Raw genomic sequence first — 14,527 nt, 5'->3', positions numbered from 1 at the left:
GGGAAAAGTTCCAGGTACAATCACAATCATGTACAGGTGGGGCTCAGAATGTACCTTGTCTGAAACCCTGGAGAGCTGTTGCCTATCAGTGCAGAAGATACTGAGGTAGATGGACCAATGGTCCAACACAGTACAGTATAAGGCAACTTCCTATGTTCCAAAGGAATGAACTTAGCAAGTATGAAACCTCTGATCTCTTACTATTCAAACACATAAGGTAACACTTAGACAACTTAATGCATCAAAAACATCATCTTTACAATCATCCATTAAATTGACTGTATGCTATCATTCTCCCATTCTCCCAGATAGGACATTTAAATGGGGGGGGGGGATAGTGGCTAGACCATAAAATGATAAATATTTTGGCATATATGAAGAGGAAATCCAAAATTATAATGTTTAAAAAGTTAAGCAATTAGACTACCAAGTTGCTTACTAGGACGATAAGCAAATGTGAAAATATGAAAGAGTCCTCTGGTTTATTGCCATAATAAGTCATCATTTTCATTAAGAAGCATTGTGGAAAAGTGTTTCTATTTATCTCTCTTTTATTAATTTATAGACTGTTTAATATAAAAAACTCTCAGCCATTCAGATAGTAGGCATATCAGCATTTCTGTAGTGCAATAATTTTAGAAATATTTCAAATCAAAGCCCTATGCAATTTTTCAAGTCCTACAAATCCCCACACTGAGCATATGTGCACTGGATTTTATTTTTCCACAATGCCTCTATACTGAGAACCCAACACATCCAACACATGGCCAATTCAATCCAGCAGTACATCCTAAATAAACATACAATAAACATGCAATGTTGCTACAATACGAATAGCCACAGGACAAAAACTTAGTTATGAAAAACAGCAATAAAAATAACAACATATTTAAAGTTTGTTTGTTTAAAATCATTTTCTATTTCTATAGAAATAGGCAACACAGAAGAAGCCAGGTGGATTTCCACAGAGAGGGCCTTCCAAAGCCTTGGAACTGCCACAGATAAGCCACTAGCTTCCCCGCAGGCACGAGCCACGGCTCACCCTGAAACCACAGCTACTGGGAGCCACCCTCTGGAGTGCTACGCGAGTTGGCTCCATTCTGCTCAGTGATCATCACAAGAAGGAAGGGAGGGAGGAAACTGCCTGCTGGCACTCACACAGCCAGAGAAACAAATTAAGGTGCAGGCTGGCAAGCCCCACTCTTGTGGCAAACTGGCAGCTGGGCTGTGGAGGAAGGGAGGAAGGGAGTGGGTGAGCATCAGGCAGCCTGGCTGGGCTCTCTGGATTGAAGAGCACAACGCTGGCTGCAGCTGGGAGTGAGTGGGGATTCACAATACATTGTCTCTTCCAAAAGTCTGAAATTGCTCTTGCAATTTTAACTTTAAACCATTATCAGGCAATGAATTGATACATTGCCCAGACCTATTCATTACATGCACAGCTTGAATTGCCACATCTGCCTCTCTTTTCCCAGCTTTAATTTTTAGCCCATGCTTCCTCCAACAAGTTAATGGCAGTAACAACTGTGATAATGCATATATGGGTGAGAAAAAGATATTTCCATGCAAACTGCTAACCACATAAAATTCCTTTTTTAAAATAAAAAAGCTGTATATTGGAACATTAGCAACACCAGAAATCCTGTAAACATATATACAAAGACATATACTTACATTTGTTTAAAAAGGTGTCTATGTTTTTATTTTTTCTTAAGGCAGGAAAGTCCAAATCGTACACCAATGCATCTAATCCATCCTGAAGAACAAAAGTGATGTTTTCTTTAGAACACAATTTGTATGTATTAGCTATACTGTATACAACTTCTCAGGCTTTAAAATGTTTAAAGAATACATGAAGTGTAAATAATTCATCACATTACTGTCTACAAAATGAGATATATAAAAAAGTAAAAAGTTGGTCACAAATGGGGCAGAGGAGCTTGACTCTGAATCCAGGAGAGAAAAAGCACTTGTAGGGCAAGAGCTGGGTTGTCCCAGCCAATTAGGAGCCACTGTTTTAAAGGCTTTCAGATTGGTAGCTGTCACTACCTCTTGTGAGAGCAAATTGTTTTATCTGCCCTGAATCTTCCAACATTCAGCTTCATTGGATTCAGTGAGTTGTAGTGTTATGAGAGGGAAAGAAAGACTTTTCCCTATCCAATTTCTCTGCGCCATGCATAATTTCACAAATCTTTATAATGTGCCCTCTCACTTGCCTCTTCTTTAAACCATGGATGACAGCAAATCTTGGCCCCCTCAGTGGGTCCACTTTGGCTCACAGAGCCATTTCCCCAAAACGGCACATCCCTGTCAACCAACTGATGTCACTCTCTGGCAGAGAGGTGGGGTTCAATCCTGCAGGGAACTAGAACACTCAATAATATAGCAGGATTTAACCCCCATACATCAACTGATGAGCAGCAGTTGAATCCTACCAGCTTGGCAGGACTAAATGTAAATGGATGAAAACACCTTTGTTTTAGCAGCGCTTTGCTACCTGCAATGCACTTTGAAGTCCCAACTTCAGGACTTTTAAGTGCCAAATCACTCTCCATCACTGATATCAAGCAACTGACAGATGGGTGACCCCATCCATAAGGCTGATCCTGATAAAGAATCTGGCCCAAGAAGCCAAAAAGACTTCCCACCCCTGCTTTAAACTAAGGCCCAAAATGTGTTCTTTCCTCACAGAGGAGTTGCTCCAGTTCCTTGATAATTTTGATTGCCCACAAGCCTAATTTTCATTAATTATTTTATTTCTCAGCTTGTGAAATTTGGTTTTGAAAGTCTAATTGTTTTAGTGTCCTTTGTCCCAGATATTTTGTCTATTAAATCAAGACATGACTAAACTATGCAAATATACAGCTCAGATATTGGAAGGAGCCAGATATCTGAGAACAAATGGGAATGTGATAATAACACAAGGAAAGCCCTGTTAGATCAATCCAAAAGTTAATCAAGTACACCATTTTGTTTTCAGTAGTGGAAAGCTAAATGCCTCCAGAAAGCTTACACAACAGACAAGAAAGGCAAAGCAACAGCCTTTTTTAGTATTCTTAATGTAGACATCTGGTCAGCAACTAGGAGAACAGGATGCTGGGTTAGATGGGCTTTTGTTCTGCTCTTGTTCTTAAATGCATGGCCTTCTCCTGTTTTGGTATGCAGAAACATACTTCCTCTTAATGTGAATGGTTCTTTTAGCTAATAAGCTAAAGGTCTGGAAATAGCAGTGAGCAAGAGGGGAGAGAACAGAGGGTAAATTCTCCCCATAGTTTATAAGACTACTGGAGCTCAGTGGAGTAATTTCCCTCTCACCTAATCCTGAACCTCAGGAGTCTAGCACTACTACACAATTGGCATTATGTATCACTATTGAGATTGAAAACTGCTCATCAAGTCCTGAACCTGAGTGATGAAGAGGAAGGCAAGAGGGTTTATTTATGGTACTTCTCCCCCTCCCACAATGTATGGAACTGCTTGGGTGGGTCATTTGTACCACAAAACAGGCTTCCCTAAAAACACTTACTAAGGAGCAAGCTTTAAGGAACACGATGGGGTTCCTCTGAGTAAAAATGCATAGTTGGCTCTTCCCCAGATGTACACATGCACATGCATGTCATGAGAGGGTGGTCAAACGAGGAGGAGTGGGAGGACATCAGGGAGTTAGGGAAGCCAGACCCAGAGAAGGTCCTAGCGGGCTTGGGGGGGGGGAAGAGTTAATTAGCAGTAAAGTAAATAATACTGACAATCGGCTACATGCAGGGTGAATAAAAATCCATCTTTTAAAGCTTTGGATTTTTTAACATTTAAATTGGATTTTTAAAACTAAGTACGACTCTAGTCTGCTGAGTAACTAACAGATCTTGTTTGCTATCAGCCATAAGCATTTTGTATTTGTTTCCTATCTTTTTTATGAGGATGGAACAGAACGAAGCAGAAGATTGCAACATTAGAAAGAAGACAAGAAAAAAATGTCTAATGCATGGGTTCCTATATTACCATATTTATGATGTAGTTGCAATGCTATGCCAACTTATCTGGGAGAAAGCCCTACTGAGTCAATGGGACATATTTCTCAGTATAAAACTACAGCATACAGCTAGGAACTAAAGCCTCACTTTATGCATTCCTAGATACTTCCTGAAACTATCCCACTTCTCCAACCCATTGTAATTCCTTAACTGTTGTTTGTTATGACACTACATAGAAGGAAAGCGAAGTTCAAAAAGCTAGGAAAAATACAGTGTCTTAAATAACAGAAGCGCAATATTTTGTTTCAAAAATTGAAATGATTAACTTTTTCTACAGTTGTATAGCACCAGCTGTGCAGCAACAAACTGGTAGTTTCTGCCACATGTGTTTTGAGTGTGCAGAGAGCATTAATCAGAAAAGAATTGTTTTCACTTTCTTTCAAGAACAGTGACTGCATTGGTCTGATGTAACAACAAAAACAAAATCCTTTGTATACCTATTTAAGCACTACTTTTGAGTAAACCTGCATAGAATTGGGAATCTGAGGTAGCTATGATGAAATCTGAAACAAGGTGGTGTTAATGAATTAATCTAGAACGCTCTGATTCTCCCAATTCTTCTCTGATTCTCCCACATCAGCTCTGGGTCAACTCACTGCTGGCATTCTGCCCCTTGAAGAGATTACTCCCCAAGAAATGCAGTCCTGAAAAGAAAACGAAAAGTTGTCCACCTTGTTTTATAGGGTTGCACTCCTGACATTATAAACAGTCAGAAGCTGGTAGTAAGGCAGACCCTATATGGAAATACTTTAAAGACAAAGTGCAACAAAGAAATGCAAGACCTGGTTGGTAGAATGAAATTTCAAGTAATACCCTATCTAGTTGTAAATTAACATGGTTTAGTAGTCATGTTAGGAAACAAATGAACAATTTTCATTAGAAAACTTCATTTAACTTATTTAAATTGCCCTTTTCTTCTAAATCAATTCACTGTATTGACATACCATTTTCTTCCCTCACTATTATGGGGTGTAAAGAAATAGTATTCCTCTCCCTTTCTGAAGCCTGCCAAGAAGGAAACTAAACACACATCAGCTGTCTCTAAAGTGTACACTCAAGATCACTTAACACAGATTATTTTTCCCCTAAACACACTTTAACTCTAAACTTTTGTGGACAAAATTAGACTGGAGTGGAAGAATATTTTCCCCCAGGCTTTAAATACATGATCAGACACACTATTTTAAATGGGATTAAGTGATTGTACATAATAGAAAAAATAGTAGTTTTATTCTGATGGTCTGCAAAAGCAATGTCTGATGTCGCCATACTTTCATCTTAACTAACATTTCATTCCAACATTTACAAGGGAGATAACATAAAAAAATTGGCATCCATGTTAATAGGTTTCTTACTCTCTTTGAGTATTGCAGGTTGGGAGCACTCTTTCCTTAAGGACACTGTTTGCAAGAATATATATCCACACAAATAAGTTTGCTTCAAATTAACAGTATTCATTTTTAATAAAAGATTAAATGTAAGACCAAAATTTATATTAGAGACTGGGAACTGTTTCACCTGGTATCATCAGGTATGGTAAATCATTGCAGCTATCTTTTTAAAAACATGATGAAAGAAATGTCAGCGCACATTAAGAATGATCCATCAATCCTAGTTTAAACACATATAGAATCATAATAATAAAACTGTAGAGTTGGAAGGGACTGTGAGGGTCATCTCGTCCAACCCCCTGCAGTGCATGAAAAGAATACTTCTAAAGCAAAAAAGGGAAGAGACTGGCCTAGATGGACCCTTGATCTCTGAACCAGCAGGGGGGAAAGTCCATATGTCCAAAATTCAAATTGGAAAGTGGTGTAAGATTTTCAACCCATTGAGCAATGGATGGTAGGTGTTTATCCTTTTATATCCATTTGAAACTAATGACTTGCAGGGTCCATTGACTGTCTGCCTGTGGACAATGCAAGTCTTTATAGTTCAACCCCACAACACAACAACATTTGCAAATATCAAGGATTTTTTCCAAAACAAAGTACTACAATTTCTGATGAAAAATATACCACCACAGGACACACCCACATCATATGCCTCAAAAGGAATTATCATCTTTACACTGACAGCATCTGTCTGAGAGATAAATGTGCTGTGGAATCCCATATACCTGAAAGATCCATTATTGTTGAATCAATCTCAATTTTAAATCTTAAACATTATTCTCTCTCTCTCTCAAAAGGAACTTGTCGTTGATTAGGCTGTACAGAACACTAATTCCCTTTTCAATTCATCATTAAGATTCTGAACATTCAGTTTACAACACTGCAATAAACACTGATAATCTATTATGAGTTTAACTTTCTGTAAAATCCAATTCTTCCTTCCAGCACACAAAGCTGTTCGTAAACAGACACCAAAAGCTGCAGTAACTGAATATTTTTTTCCTTAGTTGTTTACCTAGGTGTTCTGCAATTTTGTTACAAATAAGAACATAAAAGCCTACTGAATCAGACGAAGGGCCTATCTAATCTAACATCTCTGTTCCCACAGTGACTAACCAGATGCCTATAGGAAGGCCACAGGTAGGATATGAACACAATAGCCCTCTCCTGCTATTGTTCCCCACTGACTGGGATTCAAAGGTATCCTACCACTTATTTTCTTATTACTGCTTAGAGATTTTTAAAATATTAAGCCGTGTATAAATGGTTTAAATAAATAAAATATTGCAGTCATGGCTAGCAGCCATAGCCTTTTCCTCTGTGAATTTGTCTAACCTCTTTTCAAGCTGTCCCAAGTTAGTGGTTGTAACTGTATCTTATGTTAATGAAATTCATAGTTTTGTTTTGAGGTGCAGTGATCAGAACTGTACAAAATATTCCAAATGTGGTCATACATTTGTTTTTTAAAAAGACATCATGATATTGACAGTTTTATTATCAATCTCTTTATTAATTATCCCCAACATGGAATTCCCATTATTCACAGTTGCAGCATACTGATTCAACCTTTTCACTGAACTACTGTATATCACAACCTCAAGATTTCTTTCCTGGTCAGTCACTGCCACTTCAGCCATGTGTAAGTGGTTAGGATTTGTTGTGCATCATGTTACATTTACTTACACTGTACCACATTTGCTTATATAGAGTCATTTGTTCCTACAGTTTAGAGATCCTCTTGGAGCTCCTTGCAAACTCTTATAGCCTTTACTAGCCTGAACAATTGGATGTCATCAGAAAACTTGGCAGCCTCACTGCTCACCTCTAACTCAAAGTCATTTAAAAGAACAAGTTTTAAAGCATGGGTCCCCTTGAAGGTGCCCATTTCTTACACCTCTTCATTGTGAGAACTGTCCACTTATTTCTATTCTCCACTTCCTGTTCTTTAACAAATAACTGATGCATAAGAGGACCTGTTCTCTTATGCCATGACTGCTATGTTTACTCAGGAATCATTGGTAAGTGGTTTTATCTAAATATTTTTGGAAGTTTAAGTACACAGTGCAGAAATTAAATTGCACTATCACAAAAGTGCCATCTGTGTGAGCATAGCAGCTTGCCAGACAAAATAATCCCCCTTCCCCCCGCATGGTGTTCTGGGAGGTTCTCTTGAGCCCCAAAATCAATCTCAGGGGTACATGTGAGGCAAAGAGGAGGAAAGCCCCATCACACAAGCAGGAGCCAATGATAAAAACTGAGATTGCAATGCTAGGAGCCATGTGGCTCCTCGGACCTAGGTTGTGGGCACCAAAACAAACTGTCTAGGCATCTTCCCGCCCCCCTACCAGACCAGGCAGCCCCACAGCAACAGCATCATCATCATCATCATCATCACACACACACACACACACACGTGTGGGTGTGTATGAGAGAGAGAGAGAGAGAGAGAGAGAGAGAGAGAGAGAGAGAGAGAATGCTGCCTGGCAAATCAGGACCTTCTTGTTGCCATTTGCTTACTCCAATTTGACTGAGGGTTTGAGGATCTAGGCCCAATCAGCAGAGAACTGGGGGTAAAAACTTATAATTATGTACCCAAGATACATGGTCAGCTAATGTCAAGGTACACACAACTATTTTAGAGCCTTTTGATACACACAGATAGATGATGCATTCTGCCAGAGGACCACAAATTTTGGCTGGATTTCGCTGCACATGCTAAGCTGTCGTTATGGAAGTGAAGAGGTCTGCTTCTGCATCACTTCAAGCTTTGGACAAAGTAAGAAGCAAATTGTGGTTAGCATTAACCACAGAAGGAAACAAGTTATCTTTGTACCCATGGCATAAAGTTGGCATGTTTCAAACAAACCATAGCTAATGTTAACATTAACCAGTTTGTAGGTTGGACAGCATGACAAGGGAAGTGAACACTTCTGAATTCCTTGCATCTGGGATGTGGTGGGGGGAAGCAAGGCTAAGGTTCATTCTTCTCATGCTATGTTATAGTTTGCTGTGACAACCAAATCAGATGAATTAATAAAACACCACCGTACAGGATAAAATGTTCAACCAATAGTATTAAGGAGGAACTGAGCACCAAATGTACTGCTATAACTTTATTACATTCTAGAGATATTTTATGAGCTTTTTCGGAATAAATTAAATTTCTCCCATTTCTGAATAACAATTCTACATAAGAATTATCTACATATTTGCTCAGTTTGCATGTTAATAGTTTATCAAGTATGCATAGATGGCTTCTGCGTTGCTCCTCCCTGTGGGAACATGAAACCACAATCCCTGGCTTAATTATACCAAAACCAAAGATAGTACCTTGTTTGGCTCCAAGCAAACCATGATTTGAAACAAAGATTTGTTCATGGCTTCCTGATGACGCCTTTTTTCTTCCTGGTTTGGATATAATGCTAAGCCACTGGTAAGGATCAAGTGGAAATTATCTCTATGTCCATAGTAAACCATTAACTGTGTTTACCACAGGGGCAGGGAATATGCGGCCCACCAAATGTTAATTCCCAGCTGCCCCAGCAAACATGGCCAATGGTCAAGGGAAATGGAGCTGTATTCCAACTATAACACGAAATATGGACAATGCATATATCCCAAATACTGAATCCTTAATTTTGTTTGCTACACTGCTTCTTTCCAAACAACGCCTCTATTTTCTCCAACTGGCAAAAATAATATACTTGGGTACCTAACAGTTCAGCAGCTTGCACATCCATCCCTAACACTGGATAAACTTATAAATATTTTAATAAAATTAAGGAATTTTTATTTTAAATTTTCATGAATTAGGTTTTTATCATTATATTTTCTACAATCTTAAGTTCCACAACATTTGATGATAAAAATAAATATAGGAATTCAAGACAACACCATTAACTTCACAAGGTAGCTGAGGGCTACACGAAGCCCATAGGTTTCTTCATTTAGTATCTCAGACCTGTAGTAATGTACTAGATTATATAAATTCATGGACAAATATATCTGCATTCCTGAACAAATGAACAAGTCTATAACACATTGTTTGTTCAGCAAAATTCTTTCAGACCTGATCTTAAAGGGAAACTGTCAAAGGGAATGGTATCTAAAGGTAAATGCTGAAGATTTCCTACTTGGACTAATGTTAAATCCAGCTCTGTCCACAGAAGCATTACATACTTGCTGAGGAATAAATGTAGATGCTTACCTAACCAGGCTTAGATACAATAATGGGTGAGATCACTATCCTTGCCACCTCACATCTGGCATTTGGCTAAGTAGGAAATCAACATCACAGTACACACACACACTCACACACACCTAGAGAAACATCAATTATTTTCTGTGAACTAAGGATAGGTTGCAGAGCTGAAGCGTAATTAAAACATTTTTGAAAAATATAGAACTACCAATGTATATTAGACTAATGCACTGGGGTTTCCTACAGGAAAGGGAAGATGATGCAGGAGTCAAAAAGGGAAGGGAAGGCAAACAAGAGAACAAAAGGTGGCACGAATAAGAAAGAGTACTGTGGTGTCCAAACTTTTTTCAAAGAGGGCCAGATTTGATGAAGTGAAGGGCCGTGAGGGCCAATCAAAGGGCCAACCAAAGTTGTTGACCGTTTTTTAGGGTTGAATTTGTTTTGTTGAGCTTTTTTTAAGGTTGAAGTTGCTGAGGGGTTTTTTAGGATTTAACCCCCGAAACGGACTTTGGACATACCTGTACCACTCAGGACTGTAATGGAGGGAAAGAACACATGTTTTGCATATATAAGCTCCCAGATTCAATCCCTTGTTATCTCTCAGTATGGGTGAAGAAGGCTGCTGTGTGAAACCCTAGAGAATGGCTGTCAAGTCAGTGTAGACAATACTAAATAAGATGGACTAATAGTTTGACTCAACTTCCTATATTCAGTATGTCCCATACACATTTCCTGCCATTGCCCCAAAATTAAATACTAAGGCCTAGTTTACATATTACCAATCTGTGGTTAATGCTAGAAAATGTTTTTCCATGAAGGCTATCTACTTGATTCAGAATAATGTTTTAAATCAGGCTTCCTCAACCTCGGCCCTCCAGATGCTTTGAGACTACAATTCCCATAATCCCTGACCACTGGTCCTGCTAGCTAGGGATCATGGGAGTTGTAGGCCAAAAACATCTGGAGGGCCGAGGTTGAGGAAGCCTGTTTTAAATGTTTTTATCACAAACATGAAAACATTCATTGCCTTTATCCACAAGCATGCAATAGGGGCATTTAGTTGCCACGTACTGCCACATGAATTGCCCATACAACACCCATGGACGAGGTATGTAAAAGTGCCCTGCCTTATAAGAAAAGAAAAACTATATGAAGATATGTGGGACTGTTGCTTAGCAACAACAGTCAGCCGTGTAGCTGCTTCAAAGTTAACCAGAAAAAGTAGCACAGCAAAGGCCAATATTATGCAACAGATTCCAAATCTCTCCCACCCATTTACCATGTCTGGAGGTTAATCCACAGCTATCATAGGCCTTATTTAAGAAGGAAGGAAGAGGGGGCCACTGTAGGGAGGGACTCTACTTAAATATTTGATCTACTATTTCTTACAGAATTCCCTTAATGTTTTTTCAAAAACTATGGATCCCACTTTGTCTATTATAATTAAATTATAGGTCTGTAATCACTACACAAATGTTATAAGATGACTACAAAATATAGATAAGGTTCAGTGTGAATTACACCGTTTCCATCAGTTCTAGCTTTATCTCAAACAAACATTGAAAATGCTCTCCTACACCTTAATATCACATACCTCACCATGCCTTGAGATTCCCATGCCTACATATTCTAGAACTATAACAGAAACTGTTCACACAAACTAAGTTGAAAAGCTGCAGTTATGATTAAGTACCCTAACTGATCTATCCCAAGTTCAATACATCACACTATTGTCATGTCTGCATGGGTTTTTTTTCCTTTTGGCAAAAACAGGAAGAGTGAAGCTGGCACAATTTGCTTATGCATGGTAAACCATGGCTTATGGCTTATAGAGATGTACAAACATAGCCACTGATGTTTATTATACTATTGGGCTCAGCTCATGTAGCTAAGTATCAATCTGAACCAATACAAAAGTGCAGCTTCCCTAGGCTGAAAGGATCATGTCAATAGGCCCTAACAGGAAGTTAACCACTGGATTCTAGAGTCTATACAGAAGTTTCTTAGGCCAACCTCAGTATGTGTTTAGTCCACATAGTGTAACTTCTACTTGGAGAACCATGTTTCAATACCAGCTGATATACCTGCCTACCTCTGTTCCAGTTTATTATATTATATACATTATAAAATGTATGTCATGCATATAATGGACAAAAAAAAATTGATCTCTTAAATTTTTACATATTACAACTCTCTGACTGGCATGGGTTGCCAATTTTTTTCATTTAAGAAAACTCGCTAGTGGAATCCTGTCTTTATTTGGGACCCAAGTCAGTCACAATATTGAAATCCCCTGAGTCCTTTATATAGCTATACCATACACCCAATAACCACTGCTGTGCATATAAGCTTCCCACACTAGTTGGCTCTGGGAAGCTATGATAAAGTTGTATTCTAGCTTAATGAAGCCCTTAAATGACACGAATGAAACACTGAGCAATTCTTAACAAAAAAATCACTAGAAAATTTATATGCACTAAGGAGAAGTCCTACTGCTTCTTCTTCGGTAGAGTATTAAAAAGTTTTGTCAAAATGCTTTAAAAACAGTCTGCTTCAGAGAAGAAATTTTACAAGGAACTGCCTACTAAATCAAAGATACTCACTTTCATTCAAAAGCAAAGCCTTTGCTTACATGGGAAGTAAGCTCTTCACTGGAGCTTACTTTTGAATAGGCATGCATAGAACCATGCTGAAAGACTCTTAAATGTACTCTGAACAAGCCAAATAAAATTGTGTGTACAACTCTGTGCTTACTTTTGATGCCACCATTCCTGCCACTTTTCTACCATGTCTTGAATTAAGGTATTTGTTTACTTTCACATGTATGAATGAAATAATATTTTGATTTACTTTCAGATTTAGAAACCCACAGTTTAACTGTGCACTATTCAGCAGAGGTAATACATTAGATGAGTGATTAATTAGCCACATTTTCCAGAATATGGTGGGTGGGAACAAAAACAAGTCACTCTTAACATATCCCTTAGAAGTACAAATCTTCACACAACAGGATTTCCTGGGTTACAGCTGCAGCATAAAAGCAGATCTCCACCTAACAACATTTTTTATTGCAGCATATTAACTCAAATCTTTGAATACTACTGCAGCCTATCAAATAGTGAAAGCAAAGCAGCAGCTTAAAGAAAGACATAAGGAGATGAGCAGCAGCCTCTTGGAAAAACAGATCTCACATAGCACACAGAATACATTTATTCCTCTTCATTAGAAGGCAAACGTCAGTAAGCTTTAAAAAACCAAAACCTTTAGGAGGAAGCTCTCTTCTCTAAGGAGGAGTCTGAGTAATGTTCGTTTATCAAAAACAGTAGTACATACAACTCACCAATAAGCAGTCCGAGTTCACTTCAGATTTGGGATCCTTTATCATCATTCCGATTTTCTCAAACCGAGAGTCAAAGCTTTCTCCCGTCGACATGGTGCTGAAGAGGTGATCGCTTTATTAATCCACAGAAAAAAACGAAAAGAAAAAAACGAAACAGGAGTGCTTCCTGAGCTTGCTCTCCTAGTCCTCCTTTCTCAAAGGAGGTCTGGGGATGCGCTGGGGTTGTCCCTCATGCTCTCCCTGCCACACATCCTCGCGCGAAAGAGAGCTAAAGCCGAAAACGGGAGCGAAGGCGCTACCCCCTCCTGTAGGGGGGCTGGGGGGTGCGGAGCAGTCCTTCCCCGCTGCCCCTTCTTCTTCAGCGCCTAGGCTGCAGCCACAGCCCTGCCAGTCTCCTCTCGCCTCCAGCCTGGGCCCCCGTGCCTCTGCAGCCACATTTTCCCAGCCGCCCTGGCAGCCAGCGTAGCGGTTCCTCCTCCTCCTCCTCTCCGATGCCAGCTACCCAGCAGCAACTTCTTTGAAACAAGGGGAGGAAAGAGGAAAAAAGAGAGAGGAGAGGCCTAGCATGAAAACAGGAAACTTTCTCAGCAGAGCGTCACCGGCGGCGGCGGCGGGGCAGCTCCCTTCGTGAAGACGCGGGCCTGAGGGAGGAGGAGGAGGGTACGGCTTGGCCTCCCTTGCCCGAGCTGCAGCAGCGGGGGGAGGTTGCCAGCTGCAGAATAGGCCGCGACACGGCGGTGGGGGTAGGGAGAGAGAAAGAGAAGGGCGGCCGCCTCCGCCTTGCCCTCTGGACACGCGCGGCTCCAGCAACGGCCGCGTAACGGCTAAGGCATCTTCCCTTCCCGCGCCTCCTTTCCCCCCCTCCTCGGGTCCTCTGCGGCCGCTCGTCGCCTCTGCGCCGCTCTCTCTCTCTCTCCGCCTCCTCCCCGCTCTTTCTTTCCCGACAGCAGCCGCGCTCCCTCGCACTCCGCCGGGCTTCACGTCTCTCTCTCGCGGGGCGGGCGGGCGATGGGGGTGGGGTGGGGTGGAGGGTAGAGAAGCTGGTGCGGCCGCTGGACTCCCGACTCCGCTCGACCCTTCTGCTGCTGCCGCCCCTGTTCCGCAGCTGCGACCGGCGGAGGAGGAGCCGCTGCTCCCAAGTCGTGAGGGAAGCCGGACCGAAGGAGGCGAAGAGAAGAACGGCGAGGCCCCGCCGCTGCCTCAGCAGCTAGTCAAGGAGGGCAGACTCTCACAAATATGTCCGCCTTCCTGTTCAAACAGACTGAGGGGAACGAAGCGGGGAGCGCATGCGCCGGACGACGGGGGCGGAAAGCCAGCGCGCGGCGACTTTACTTGGCATCTGAGCGCGTGCGCGCGCGCGCCTCCTTTTTTCTTTTCTTTTCTCTTCTCTTCTCCCCCCCCCCCCCCGCTCCCGCCCCGAGTTCTCCTGTCTAGATTCTTCTCTGATTGTGCCGCCGCCTGTGAGCGCGAGCGTGGCGGCCGGTCTGTGCTCGTGAAGTGCTGAGGTAATAACGCCAGGCAGCCGCGAGCTGCTTGCTTGCTGCAGCGGCGGCGGCAGCAG

At 41.1% G+C, this 14,527-nt stretch overlaps 1 protein-coding gene across 2 annotated transcripts in view; it reads right to left on the bottom strand.

Moving 5' to 3' along the window:
* Positions 1–14,257, bottom strand: part of ROCK1 (Rho associated coiled-coil containing protein kinase 1) — a 59,663-nt gene extending 45,406 nt beyond the window's left edge. The window contains exons 1-2 of one of the 2 annotated variants that reach the window (XM_081013070.1): positions 12,967–14,257; positions 1,675–1,756 (exon numbers count right to left, since the gene is read on the bottom strand). In XM_081013070.1, the coding sequence (XP_080869196.1) occupies positions 1,675–1,756; positions 12,967–13,059 (175 nt within the window). In that variant the 5' untranslated portion in view covers positions 13,060–14,257. The remainder of the gene's footprint in view (positions 1–1,674; positions 1,757–12,966) is intronic. The other variant, XM_081013071.1, reaches the window with a different exon arrangement.
* Positions 14,258–14,527: the final 270 nt, after the last annotated feature.

This window comes from Podarcis pityusensis, assembly GCF_964106645.2.
Source record: "Podarcis pityusensis genome assembly, chromosome: 7".
Taxonomy (NCBI): domain Eukaryota; kingdom Metazoa; phylum Chordata; class Lepidosauria; order Squamata; family Lacertidae; genus Podarcis; species Podarcis pityusensis.
The sequence above is the reverse complement of the archived record's forward strand: the minus strand, read 5'-3'. Positions and strand labels throughout refer to the sequence as shown.